General features: G+C 50.6%; 2 protein-coding genes across 3 annotated transcripts; one reads left to right on the forward strand and one right to left on the reverse strand.

Annotated features, from left to right (window-relative positions):
- The first annotated feature begins 2443 nt into the window (after positions 1 to 2443).
- Positions 2444 to 5780, forward strand: LOC122392834. The gene is made up of 2 exons (XM_043388149.1): positions 2444 to 2590; positions 2880 to 5780. The coding sequence occupies exon 2, from the start codon at positions 2887 to 2889 to the stop codon at positions 4438 to 4440; it is 1554 nt and encodes a 517-aa protein (XP_043244084.1). The 5' UTR covers positions 2444 to 2590; positions 2880 to 2886; the 3' UTR covers positions 4441 to 5780.
- Positions 5781 to 6866: 1086 nt separating this feature from the next.
- LOC122392841 (polyadenylate-binding protein 2-like) lies at positions 6867 to 11935 on the reverse strand. Of its 2 annotated transcripts, none has more exons than XM_043388163.1 (6): positions 11747 to 11935; positions 10137 to 10325; positions 9662 to 9773; positions 9124 to 9395; positions 8657 to 8769; positions 6867 to 7461 (listed from the first exon to the last, which is right to left on the reverse strand). In XM_043388163.1, exons 2-6 carry the CDS (start codon positions 10296 to 10298, stop codon positions 7428 to 7430), a joined length of 693 nt encoding a protein of 230 aa, XP_043244098.1. In that variant the 5' UTR covers positions 10299 to 10325; positions 11747 to 11935; the 3' UTR covers positions 6867 to 7427. The 2 variants fall into 2 exon arrangements, with proteins under 2 accessions (XP_043244098.1, XP_043244106.1); XM_043388171.1 differs by having other exon boundaries at positions 6867 to 7452; positions 11747 to 11924.
- Between the last annotated feature and the right edge of the window lie 377 nt (positions 11936 to 12312).

Raw genomic sequence — 12312 nt, forward strand, 5'->3', positions numbered from 1 at the left:
TTATCAACAAACGCTCCTGCGGCCGATGGCCCCGTGCCAACCACCTGGTGATCTTACATACCCCTCCACGCTGGCTTGGCGCCGCCGCGGGGCAGGGGGCCCTCACGCGGCCTTGGCACAGACAAACGCTACAGTGGTGCTGGCACGTGCAGCGGTCTTGGCCCGGCGTGAGACGCGCCCAGGTTAACATTGGCAGCGGTGAGGACACATGGGGTCTGCGGAACGGCGGAACGGGAGCTCGGGCAGAGCTGCTCGCCATGGAGCGAACGGGCGTCGAAGGAGCCCTCCGGCCCCGGCGTGCTGACAGAAGCTTATTCTCGCAATGTTCAAATATCTTGACGCATGATCGTCCTAAACTCTTCTCCTAAACTCATGCACATACAGTTCACGATCATCAAGGTCACAGCCGGGTTTGCACAAGAAGCCGTTTGTGTCTCTGCGGCTGTCGTCACTAATTCCCTAAATGTTTCGTGCACCGTTATTGCAATGAGTACCTTGGCAGTTCACCGTGACAAATGATGCATTATTGTCCATACAGGAGTGAGCCTATATGTACATGACTTAAGGATACACAAGGGACCTGCCCACGCAACTGTAAGATGAACTACCGCGCCACTGATTGTTGGTGAAGGTGTGATGGCAGCGACCTGTGAGTGAGGGTCGCATATGATCGCTTAGGCACACTTCTCACATGTTTTCATATCGTAAATTCACACTTCCCTTATCCCTAGAACAGTCATCTACCGTCTTCAATTGATTTCGACTTTGTTTCATCGCTTGCCGAACGCCGTTGTTCCAGGTCCATCTCGATACTGCCTGCAGTCTCGGGCTCCCGACGTTCGGTATCGGCGACCTCAGAGGGTAGCGTCTGGTGGCACTCGCTGCCGACGCTGCTTCCCTGTTCCACAGCAGCTGTGTAGACTGGCGGGGGTGCCTCCAGCTGCGGACACTCGGCCACTTCCACTGGGGAAGACTGTCTCGGAATCACACCACTGCCAGTTCTGCAGTCACCCTCAGCACCGCCCACGCCCCGACCGCCCGTCACGACCTCATAGGGCGGCGGCGGCGACCCACGCACGGGCGGCGAGTACTCGGGAGGCGGCGGCGGCCGTCGTTTTGCCGCCTCCGCCAGTCGAACTCGACTCAGTTCGGTCCGGGCGATCAGCTGCGGCCCGTCGGCGAAGAGCGCCACCACCACCGAATCGGAGTCGGAGTCGGAGTCGGAGTCGGCGCCGCCGCGCAGCATCCGTCGCCGGTGCTTGCAGCAAGCGGCACAGGCGTCCCAGAGGCAGTAGAGCAGGATACAGAGTACCACCAGAACCATGGAAACCATGGCCGCCGCCGACTGAGCCAACTCCGAGGAGGGGCCCATGATCGGCCTCACTGCCGGCTGGCCACAGCCGAGCACTCGGGAGCGACTTCACATGTGCGAGACACTCCCACACCGACGGAGCGCCGCGCGTCAGACTGGACGCTCACGACCTGGCGACTGGCGTACTGTTCGGGTCGAGCCCCGCGCGCTCCCGGTCACGTGGCCCCGCCCGCAGGCTATTTCTGCCGACCGGCCACTCTTGGTTTTGGCCGAGAAATGGATTGCACCGGCGTTGGTCGTCACTGGGGTCCCAGCGCCCAACAGACGATGTCGTGGATTATAGATACGCGCCCACTTCCTGGCAAGGAGCTTGAAATTATAAAAAAGTGGAAAATTGAATTTAATTTGAGGAAAACCTTTTTTATAATTTGACATCGAATTGCCGGCTATCGGAAACCATTGCCCGTTTACCGTCCGCCTTTTGGACTCGCCCTCGGGCCGTCTGCATTTTCAGCAGACCGGGTCCCGAGATGTGAGCGAGACTGAGAGACATTTGACCAAGTCGCCTCCGCCCGTGTCCCATTCACCAAAACGACTTGGTGAGCCCACGGCACGGCCCTATAAAAGTAATATACGGTCATAAAAGGTCACCAGCAGTTTTGACCTTTTATGGCCAAAAACTTGCTCTTTGGACGCAGGCTCAGCGCGTAACGTTTCGGCTCCACGAATATGCAGCATGAAATCGTGCCGTGCGGTGTAGGTCATGACCTCGATGACCCTCGGTCACATTTTCATATTGCCACCGGTAACCTGAACCAGAAGTCTGATGAAAGAGCATCCACAATAAATAAGCTGAGTGCGCATTCAGCATCAGCAGCCAATATGATAAATGCTATTCAATAAAAGGGCGAATCCATAAGCCAGCGATCCCATCCGGGCGATTGTAGTAATCCTTCCATCTCGCGTACCGTTTCTCGAACAGATCGCCGCTGGAGGGCAGCTCTTCGCCGGGGAGGATGTGCCGAGTCTTCTGCAAACGCAGTCAAAGGTGGCCTGAGGCCCGGGCAGCACGGCACACGGCAGTCACACTGGAGTGGAGAGTGAGGAGGTCGAGGTAGGGGGCGGAGAGTGCCGAGCGGGAAACAAAGAGCGAACAGCGAGTCGGAAACACCGAGAGCGGACGGCGTGCGGGAAGCATCAGGAGCAAACGGTGAGCGGGAGGCATCAGAAGAGGACGGCGAGCAGAAGACGTCCGGCGTCCCCGTACTCCACAAAGCGGTGAGTCCGTCTACCCCGGGAAACGGAGTCAGTTGAAGGATTCTGACCTAATTAGTCTGTTTAAGTTCTTAGGGTCTCTTGTGCTCATCTTAGAACGTGCAGGCGCGCAGGAGAGCAGTAGGGCAACTTCAGTTTTAAGCACGGTTTTTGTTTCTTTTTGTCAATATGTATGCAGAATTAATGTCCGCTTTTAGCCGTCCAAACGTTTTCGGCACGTCCACTGTGCACTGTGCAGCCCGTTTGAACGAAACACGGGAGAATGCCGTCGCCTCTGTTGTTTGGTTTTCAGCCCAGCGATGAACGTCACTGGCGCCACTAGTAACGTCTCTGCAAGGCTCTCTATCTCATCGAGCATCATCGGGTTACTGGCCGCCTACCTCAACATCAGTGGCGCGCTGGTCAACGCCTCTAGCGCGCCACGCACTTCATCGAACCTCTCAGACTTTGCCAGCTCCACCGCAACGCACCACAACCTCACTGGCGTCTCATCTGGCGCCGCCTTATCCAGTTCACCATTCATCCGTATCAATAGCTCTGTTTCCGCCGTCAACCACTATAACGTTACAAGCGCGCTCCCTCACCACTCAAACATATCCAGCAATCTGGTCGCCAACCACTCCAGTTACCCTGGAAATCCAACCGATCTGTTCAACATCATCACGAATATCACGAGCACACCACATAGCCACAACATCCCCAAGAATGCAACTAACAGCTCCACCGTCTCCAGCTCTTTACTTAATTACTACAACATTTCTGACATCGTATCTGGCAATATTAGCACGTCAAAGACACCAGCACGTCACTCCAGTGTGTCAGGCAATTTAACCGGTAAAGAAGGCAAGTCAACTGAGACCTCTAACATCGTCAATATTGCATCCCAGCCCTCTCACACCCCTGGTATTTCCAACAACTTCTCCAACATAACCAACTCATCTACTGACACGTCTCAAAACATCACCGATAAGCCCCCAAAGAGCAATGAAGCCAATCCCGACACAGGCGATAAGGCTCGTCTGGTCTTCACGTCATCCATCATCGCAGCCATCTGGGCGAGCTCGCTGCCTCCCGCGGCCGCCATCTGGCGCAACTGCCATCTCCACCGCGCCTCCTACTTCTACGTCATGGCGCTCTGCCTGCTGGACTGCTTCCTGGGCTGCAGCATCGGCGCCATGGTGGTCACCATCGTCATCTACCAGGGCATCTCGGACGCGCCGTGTCTCGTGTTCGAGGCGCTGGTGAACGGCACGATGCACACCATCAGCGCGCTGATGCTGGCGCTGAGCCGCGACCGGTTCCGCTCTGTGCGCGACCCGATCGGCTACCGGGCCGCCGTGCGCCGCTCCGTGGTCTGGCGACACCTGGCGCTAGCCGTGCTGTATGGCCTGACGCTGGGCGGCGGAGCGTTCGTGGCGAGTCGGCGCTACCTGGGCAGCGGGCTGCAGCTCTATACTCCGCTCTGCGACACGTTCGACTGGCTGCTGGACCCGCTCAACCGGCCCGTCGCCCTCGTCAGCGTCAGCGGCAACATCGTGGTCGACTTCGGCACCATCGTCTACAACGCCAGGATCATGCGCTGCGCATGGAAGGTGACTAAATCTGTCTGTATTGGTTACAAAGTCAGGTGGCATGGATTAAGTTCAATTGGGTCACAACTCACAAAGTTGGCGAGACGGCCGAGCGCCACCGTGACATCACCATTTGCCTCCCAACCAGTGACGAATGCGGCACAGCATAGCCGCCAGGATCCCTGGCCCTACTGTGTCGTGTACTCGTGTGTGATCCGGGTCGTGGCCGGTCTCACTGGCCTATTGTCGACTCGCAGCGCTGCACAATTTATGTCCCATTGAGCTGCTAATTTCATCTATTTACCGTTTAATTCATGTGCTGTTTATAATACATCGTACCCTTCTTCCAGGCCAAAAACGAGATTGTTGGAATGGCTGGCGCACAACGAAACCTGACAGAAGAGGCCCAGCGGAGACGGAACATGAAGATAGTCGTATTCACCTTCAAGCTGGCGTGTCTGTTCGTGGGCTGCTCGCTGCCGTACAAAGTGGCTATCCTGCTGTACGGCCTGGGTCTGAGTGTGCCGCGGCTCGTGTTCGATCTGCTGGGACTGATTCGGATCCTGTACCATGTCGTCGACGGCTGGATCGTGTGCACAAACTCGGAACTGCTCGAGGCCATGAAACTCATGCTGTGTCCGTGTGGTAATGGCGAGTAGTGTGCACGACAAGCTGTGATCACAGCTATAGAATTGGGCTGTAAAAAACTGTAAAAAGTGTAGATGTAAAGTTAAAACGAATATTATTTATCAAGCAACCATAATTCGATGTACATTTTTTTTCGGCTACTAACTAGTCGTTGACTAGTAGCCGAAAAAACGTACATCGAATTACAATGTCTAGTCGTAAAAGCTTGAAATCATACAAGCAACCATAGTTGAACTTTTTGGTTGATATATTTACGAATATAAGGTGCCGACTAAGCATGAGCCAGGAAGTTTTTTTTTTTGCGAGTGGCGTGAATGCATGTGACAGAGGCGCCCAAAAATAGCTGAGAAGCTTTTGCGCAGGTTTCAGCCGCGTAGCGTAACATCTATGAAGAAAAATACTAAAATCCACGGTGACCCAAAATCCAGCAAACAAGCAACTAACGCCCTACACCATCTTATCACCCCCCCCCCCCCGAGCCAGGCCAGCCTGAAATCAGGGTCGTTTCCGGTTTCGGTGCGGTCCAGCATCATGGCGTCCGGCGAGTCGGTCATCGGTCAGCTTACGGAGCTTGGTAGAAGGGACCCGAAAATTCGCGCAGCACAGGACGATTCCTCGACACCTTTGCGGGGGCATGGCGTGATTTGACCGGGTCCCGCACAACATTTATCGGTAAATGGCGTCCATGGCCTTGATAGTATGAATAGCGAGCGAGATGTAGCGGAATTTCACGCTGTACCTGAAGGCGCGGATCGGCTCGCTGCAGGCTGAAGGCAGGCGCATGGTACGGTGCAGCAGCCATCAGCTGAAACTCACTCCCGTAGCCGAGCTCGTCGTAAGTAACTGCAGGTGCCACCTTCTCCTCGAAGCCGTTTCTGAGTTGAATTGAATTGCGTGGATGTTCTCGCTGAAGTGGCGAGGCCGTTGTCAGTGTGCCTAGACACAGGAGACTGAGAGCCAGCGGGACACGCATCCTGCAACACATACATGCATTTGTGGGTATAGGTAGACATAACTTGCAACGGTCTTCGGGACGCTCTAGTAAAAAACGTAGCATAACAACTCGACGCTTGAAGCGAACTGTTGGCAAAAAGACAAAATGGGTGAAATAAAATGCCAGAAGCGCAGTTGCAGTGAAGACCTAGCAGTTTCATTTGTATCCCATTATTACGTATCAACATCTTTCTTAGTGAAGCACAGTAAAAAGCGAATGAAAAGAGCGAAGCAGTGTAATGGTTCAGCCTTTCAATCGAGCTTGTTACTATCTCACCTGCGGTTGTGCAGCAGTTAGAAGACCTAGATGAAAGTGTTGAGTGTGTCCGTCGTCCTGCGGTTGTTGCCCGTCGCTGTGGATGACTGCTTGCAGAGAGGCTTTTATATGTGATCTACTGAGCTCACCTCGTGACAGAGGAGATCAATGGCATTCCAAATAGCCCATGAATCTCTCATGCACCCGCCTCCTCGGAAAGTACGTGGCAAATTTACACCTGGCTCATGGGAAGACAAATGGAGGAACCACAGGTGGCTGATCGATGTGAATGAGTCCAAACCCTCCCCCCGACGGCTGTATGTCAACGGAGAACAAAGCCGATCCACAGGAATATCGACAGGGAGCAACGAACCGACGCCAGAACTGTGACGGTTCATTTGCGTCATCGTGATGGTGTGAGGACCCCTCCCCGGCGAGGTAAGATGACGCGGCAGCTCGGACACTTGTTTCAGGTTGGGAACCTCGCCCATCGCCGACATGACACTGAGATCGTGTTGCAAAAGTTACTGCATAAAAGACTTTGTGCGCTATTTCGACCGAGAACATAAAAATGGAAGGATTTGTCTTGGATAACTCAAAGAAGCTGAGTTGAGAGGGGAGCTTATCAGCATAGAACGCTGTTTCAAAAAGTTATGCTAGTAGTCTGTAGATCTAGAAATATACATTGCTCTTTTATCCTGTATGTAATTTCTTAAAAACCATCTATTGAATAATATTGATAAGTGCGGAATCATCAACCCGAAAACTCAAGATCCCCTCCGCCTCGCCCAAGAACAAGGAAATAACCGAATCTGGACAGAAGTGCTGTATTATCTTTGCATCTTGTTTCTTTTCTGCTTTGTGCAGCTTTTTTCCTGCCCAGTCGGCTTTTCTACACGTCAAATACAGTTGAAATGTGAACTAAAAGAACCACTAGCTCTCCGGTACGGCCATCCACACCCGACGAGCATGGAGAAGCAATGCAGTCCACGGGCGCCGTCTCGAGGCAATGTCGCGAATGCTGGTGGCGCACGGAGCTCACGGAAACAGGCCAAACCCCAACGGTGCCGCGCCGAGACCCAGGGCGCTATTCAGGTCTACAGAACAATGTTCGACCGTTGCACCAGTCCAGACACCCACGGTCCCGAACGCTACACCTGCCACCACAGAGCACGTCCAGTTCAATGTACAGTTCACGTCCACCGGTCATTGCCGTGAACGCGGAGAAAACTGAGCGTCCGTGACGTCACAGGCCCAGTGTCCACCACTGGAAGGCAGCGCGCCGCCCGGGACGGTCGTCTCGGCCGCCGGCGAACTTCTGGTTCACCTTCGGCGCACTGGGGGCGCTGCGAGACACACAGCATCTTGTACCTTAGTAGGGCGAGTAGAAGTTTGACCTGCGATACCTGAAAGCAGCAGGGATGACATCACAATGTGCGATGATCTGGGTAGAATCATCGCATAAGTTGTCATCTTTGATGCCACAGCCCCAGAAAACAGCGTCCTAAGTTAACTCATTTCAAGTTTAATATTACAGCAAACAAGTGAGCATTTTTACCATCACGCTCGGTTGGCACCCTGCCCCTTGGATTATACATAAAGCCTATCATGATAATGAAACCTCATTTTAGCAGCGTATCTAGCTAATGGTAATATTTATGCCAATTGTACGTACAGATTCCAGTTCCGCACTTCGTTAGCGATTCCTTAAATAGTTCCGTTTAAGGCCTCCATGCGCTTATGTGCTCCACGAGTTGTGTTCAACCAATGTGCTCCGCTTCACATATCCTTGGCCAACAGTCAAACTTTAAAAATGCTCACAAAATTGAGCACCGATCTAAGGATTGATATTCCAAACAAAAGACAAATATTACGTGGCAGCAGAAAATATGACTTCTTAATTCGCAGTCTCGCACACATAGGTATCGTACAACGTTAAACAAGTGAAACGTCCTGACCCCTGCACGGTCGACATTAAACATTATTGTTCTAAATAGATTGTCAAGAGGAAAACAGTTGAAATGCGAGCACAAATTATATGTGTAAATGACAAAAGGTAAACTAAAAACCAGAATGTAACCTCCGATTTATCAGCAGGATTGCAAGCAAGCGCGCCCAACCACATTCCCTTAATATCTTGATCGACCTCTCTTTTGGCAGGCAGGCTCTAACACTACAAAATGTGAAATTCAACACCATGAGTCATTATCACCCTAAAAACATTTCCCTGAACCAATGAAGGCAGCCTAGAAGTGAGCGTGAGTGAATGACTAAAGCACTGATTGTGTAGCAAGCCGACTGATCAACTTAATCGGCCGTCAGACCGGCATAATGGCCTGACCGATTTGACGTGACCGATGGACACTGACTAAATGGCTCGACTGATCAACGTGATTGACAAGCTGACTTATATGAGATCAATGACCAACTGAATGACTTATTCCTTTAATAAGAGAACTACTGTCCAACTTATAGACAGATTTGACTTGACTCGATGCTAAAAGTCTGACCGACTTGGTTGACATTTGAAAACTGCCGGCCTGATTGACTGACTGGTTGACTGCCCGCCTACCTGCCTGCCTGCCTGCCTGACTGACTGACCTTGGCCGGCGCCCGCGGAATCCGCCGAACCGTCCTCGTCCGCGGTACCTCCCGCCGCGCGGCGGACGGTTGCTGGTCGAGATACCCGGACGGTTGGTCCGCTTCGGCATCACCTGTCAGGGGTCAGGACGAAATGCGTTAGAGCTAGGGTGGGGGTAGGAAGAGCGTCATAGAGGATCAAGCACGCATAGCACACTACAACTCTAGCTCTCTGCGGACAGGCGATTCCATAAAGTTTTATGTCTTTGACAAGTGTCTGCATAGTAAAATGGGATAGAACCACGTAAAAAAAAAAAAAACTGGGCGATGACTGATGATGCATGTCATAGAAAAGTAAAAATGACAGAAATGCTACTACAATTAAAAGTTGAATGACTTAGCTAACCGATTTGACGTGACCAACGGTCCGACACGGAGACTGTGCTGAAAAGCCAGTGTAAATGATAACAACGTTAGCGTCGTCTCACCTTGATCTGGCGTCCTCTGAACAGCGACTCGTCCAGCGCCATGGCCGTCTGGACCGAGTCCTTGTCGGCGAACTCGATGTAGGCGAATCCCTTGGGCGAGCCGTCGAACTTGTTGCAGAGGATCGTGACGCGGTTGACGGAGCCGCAGCCGTGGAAGTGCTGCTCCAGCTCCTCGGCGGCGGCGCCGTAGTCGACGTTACCCACGTAGATGGAGCGCGCGTCCACCTCCATCTTCTCCTCGACGGAGAGGTTGAGCGGGTTGGTCGCCGGCTCTGCCGTCGGGGAGGAGGGGTGTCATCATTTCGGAGAGGTCAGTGGCAACAGGGAGAGAGGGATGAAACGAGCCTTATGCCTGGTCCTGATATAAGCATTTGCCACGTTATCACAAACAAAGCTAGCATCGCATAGCAGCTTCCCTTATGCACAGTGCACAGTTCCTTTCTTTGTGTGCTAAATGCACATACCTACACTAAACAGTACCGGCGTCGATCGCCCAGTCGTTGGGGGAGTGGCGTATACAGTCGGCCGGTGGTCTCACCTGTGGTGGGGCTGCCCAGGTTCATCTGTTTGTCCACCTCGGACTGCATCTGGCGCAGCTTGTTGGCCTCCTCCTCCATCTCTCTGACACGTGCCTTGATCGCCGCCAGCTCCTGCCAGACGCAGACCACCGGTTGGTCAGCGGCGCCAACCAACAGTCGGGCATGGCATGCATCGCGTAAACGTCTACAATACACCAGCAACCACATGTAAAAAGCACAAAGACAGCTGTAAATATTAACCACTGCTATGAACACAGCAATGACGGAAAGAAATCAATTACAGACACCGTCTTCAACGAGCGACAAACTTGGTTATGACTATTGACTTGGCTATCCCTTTAGCATGAACTCTAACTACAATGAACCCAGACACGGGTCCAGCTTCAGGCCGTCACATAGCCACCATCGTCAGTCGGCTGTGCGCACAAACTCCTCTCACACCCATATCAAGTGTGCGCTGAATCGGCACCGTACCGGGTCGTCCATGCTCGTGTCGCCGTCGCCGCTGTCGTTGGTCGCCGACGCGTCGTTGGTGTTGTCGGCACCGTTGTCGGCACCATCGTTCAGCTCTTCCAGCAGCTCATCTTCGAGGCCGTCTCCGCCGGCCGCCAGAGCCAGCTCGTCAATATCGGCCATTACCGCGGAGCACGGTCAGCACAGCGCCTGAACGGACAATGGGAAATCAGATCCCTCAGGTCAGGTCAGGTCAGGAGACTAACTCTGGCATTTTCATAAAAAGTGGACATCATTTGACTTTTATTACTGCAAGCCTGTGCAGCAAATTCTCCTGCACGTCACCAGCATTTATTAAATAGAATGAATTTTACCTGTTAGTGCATAGTAACTTCTCTCATTTTTTCAGTATTTTTGCAAAATCTTTTGAAAATGGAAAACAATCCACAAAAAGTTTCAAGAGCCTTTCTGGCTCCCTCAACCAGTGTGAACAAGTAGGAATGGCATGACAAACCCAAATAACTACACTAGTTTATACAAAACAATAACAGGAGGTGTTCAGCCTGAAGCCAATGGCAATATAGCTAAATCTAGAATACATTATCCATCACTTGTCAACAATCAAGTTCTATTCACCTTTGTTGTACCTACTACTCAGAGAACATCATAGGTTAGGTTAGACTTACAGCTGACTGTGTATGTCTCTCTGTCATGCCCTCTCTGTATAGGTACACAATTTATAATGTACATTTATCATTGATTTGGTAGCTGAAACCTTTGGAAATGCTCATAGTTTGTTCCATAACCTTCCCTTGTTTGTGTTTTACCCATGTGATCATAGCACTTGCTGCCTGGAGTGTCTTTTGTGTATTTTTGCATGATGGACAGATGGCAAGTCACCAACTCACGCTAATGCATCTCCAATTAAATCCCCTCAGGAAAAAATGTCTGATAATTCAACCACTTGGTGTGCCACAATGAGAAACAAAACAGTTGGAAATATGAAAATCTGTCATGCCATTATGGAGCAGAATATCCTTGAGTGATGTCATACTTTGGAAGCTCTGCCCCGTGCGCTGGCTCGTAATGTCTAGGTACCCATAATGTCTGGGCAATGGGCATGCATTATGGATTTAATGGAATAATACTCCTAAGCAGGCCTCATTAATTGCCAGATCAAAAAAGGTAGAGATTTAGGATATTTACCCACACAGCCATATCAGAAATTGATGAATTTTATTTTCCTGAAATGTTAAATAGAAAGTTTTAAATCAAACATTTGTTTCAGTTGCACACGAATACATACATCAGCAAAATACATAAGTTTAGGGAAAATTAAAGAAGCGTCTGGGGAGTTTATAATGCTACAAACAGCCAAATTACACCATTCTACCTCAGAATCCTTGACGAGGCAACTGCCAGTTAGGCGTAAAAAATTGATAATAAAAACCAAAATCATGTCATCAATGTGGAAAAATAATCACCAATGAATACCAATTCATAATTTCAGAAGATTGCCAAAGCAGCGATTGTCAAATGAAGTCAATCGTAATTCAAATTATCCTGAAAACAAACAACTCTGTGGTTCATTCGAAATTGGACAAATCAAAATCAAAATATAGCACTTTTACCTCGTAACAGAAGGCTGATGGTTGACCCAACTTATGTCAAACAGTAAAATATTTCTATCAGATAATTATCAATGAACACCACAATCAAAACGGAGTTCAAAATAATTAAATTCCAATCTAATATTTGCTGGACGCCGGCGTGCGTGTTGAAACGTGTTGAATCCGGCGCACCTTGCAGAAATCAAGGCAAAAGAAATTTACTGAATATTATTCATGAAAATGCTTTGAGGAACTTTGAGGAATGACGTCATGAAAAAATCACTGAGAGCGCTGCGTTCAAGGCTGCGTTGTGTGCATGAGAGCATGGAGGAGAGAAGGATGAGAGCATATGCAATATGCATTATTTTTTTTTTCTAAATAATGCATATTGTCTGAATTTGATTACCCTTAAGTCTTAATTTTGATTACCCTTATGGAGCAGCCGGCAGCGCAATATCAGTAAACCAAAGGCCCTATATACGCAGACTCAGTAAACGTTCTCTGATGACCCGTAACGTCTGTAATAATTGAATGAGGACTTAACTCAGCAAGAAATCGTTCGGGTCGGAGCTTTCGAATTGTATTAC

The sequence above is a fragment of the Amphibalanus amphitrite genome, unplaced genomic scaffold (genome assembly GCF_019059575.1).
Source record: "Amphibalanus amphitrite isolate SeventyFive unplaced genomic scaffold, NRLGWU_Aamphi_draft 000024F_arrow, whole genome shotgun sequence".
NCBI classification, from domain to species: domain Eukaryota; kingdom Metazoa; phylum Arthropoda; class Thecostraca; order Balanomorpha; family Balanidae; genus Amphibalanus; species Amphibalanus amphitrite.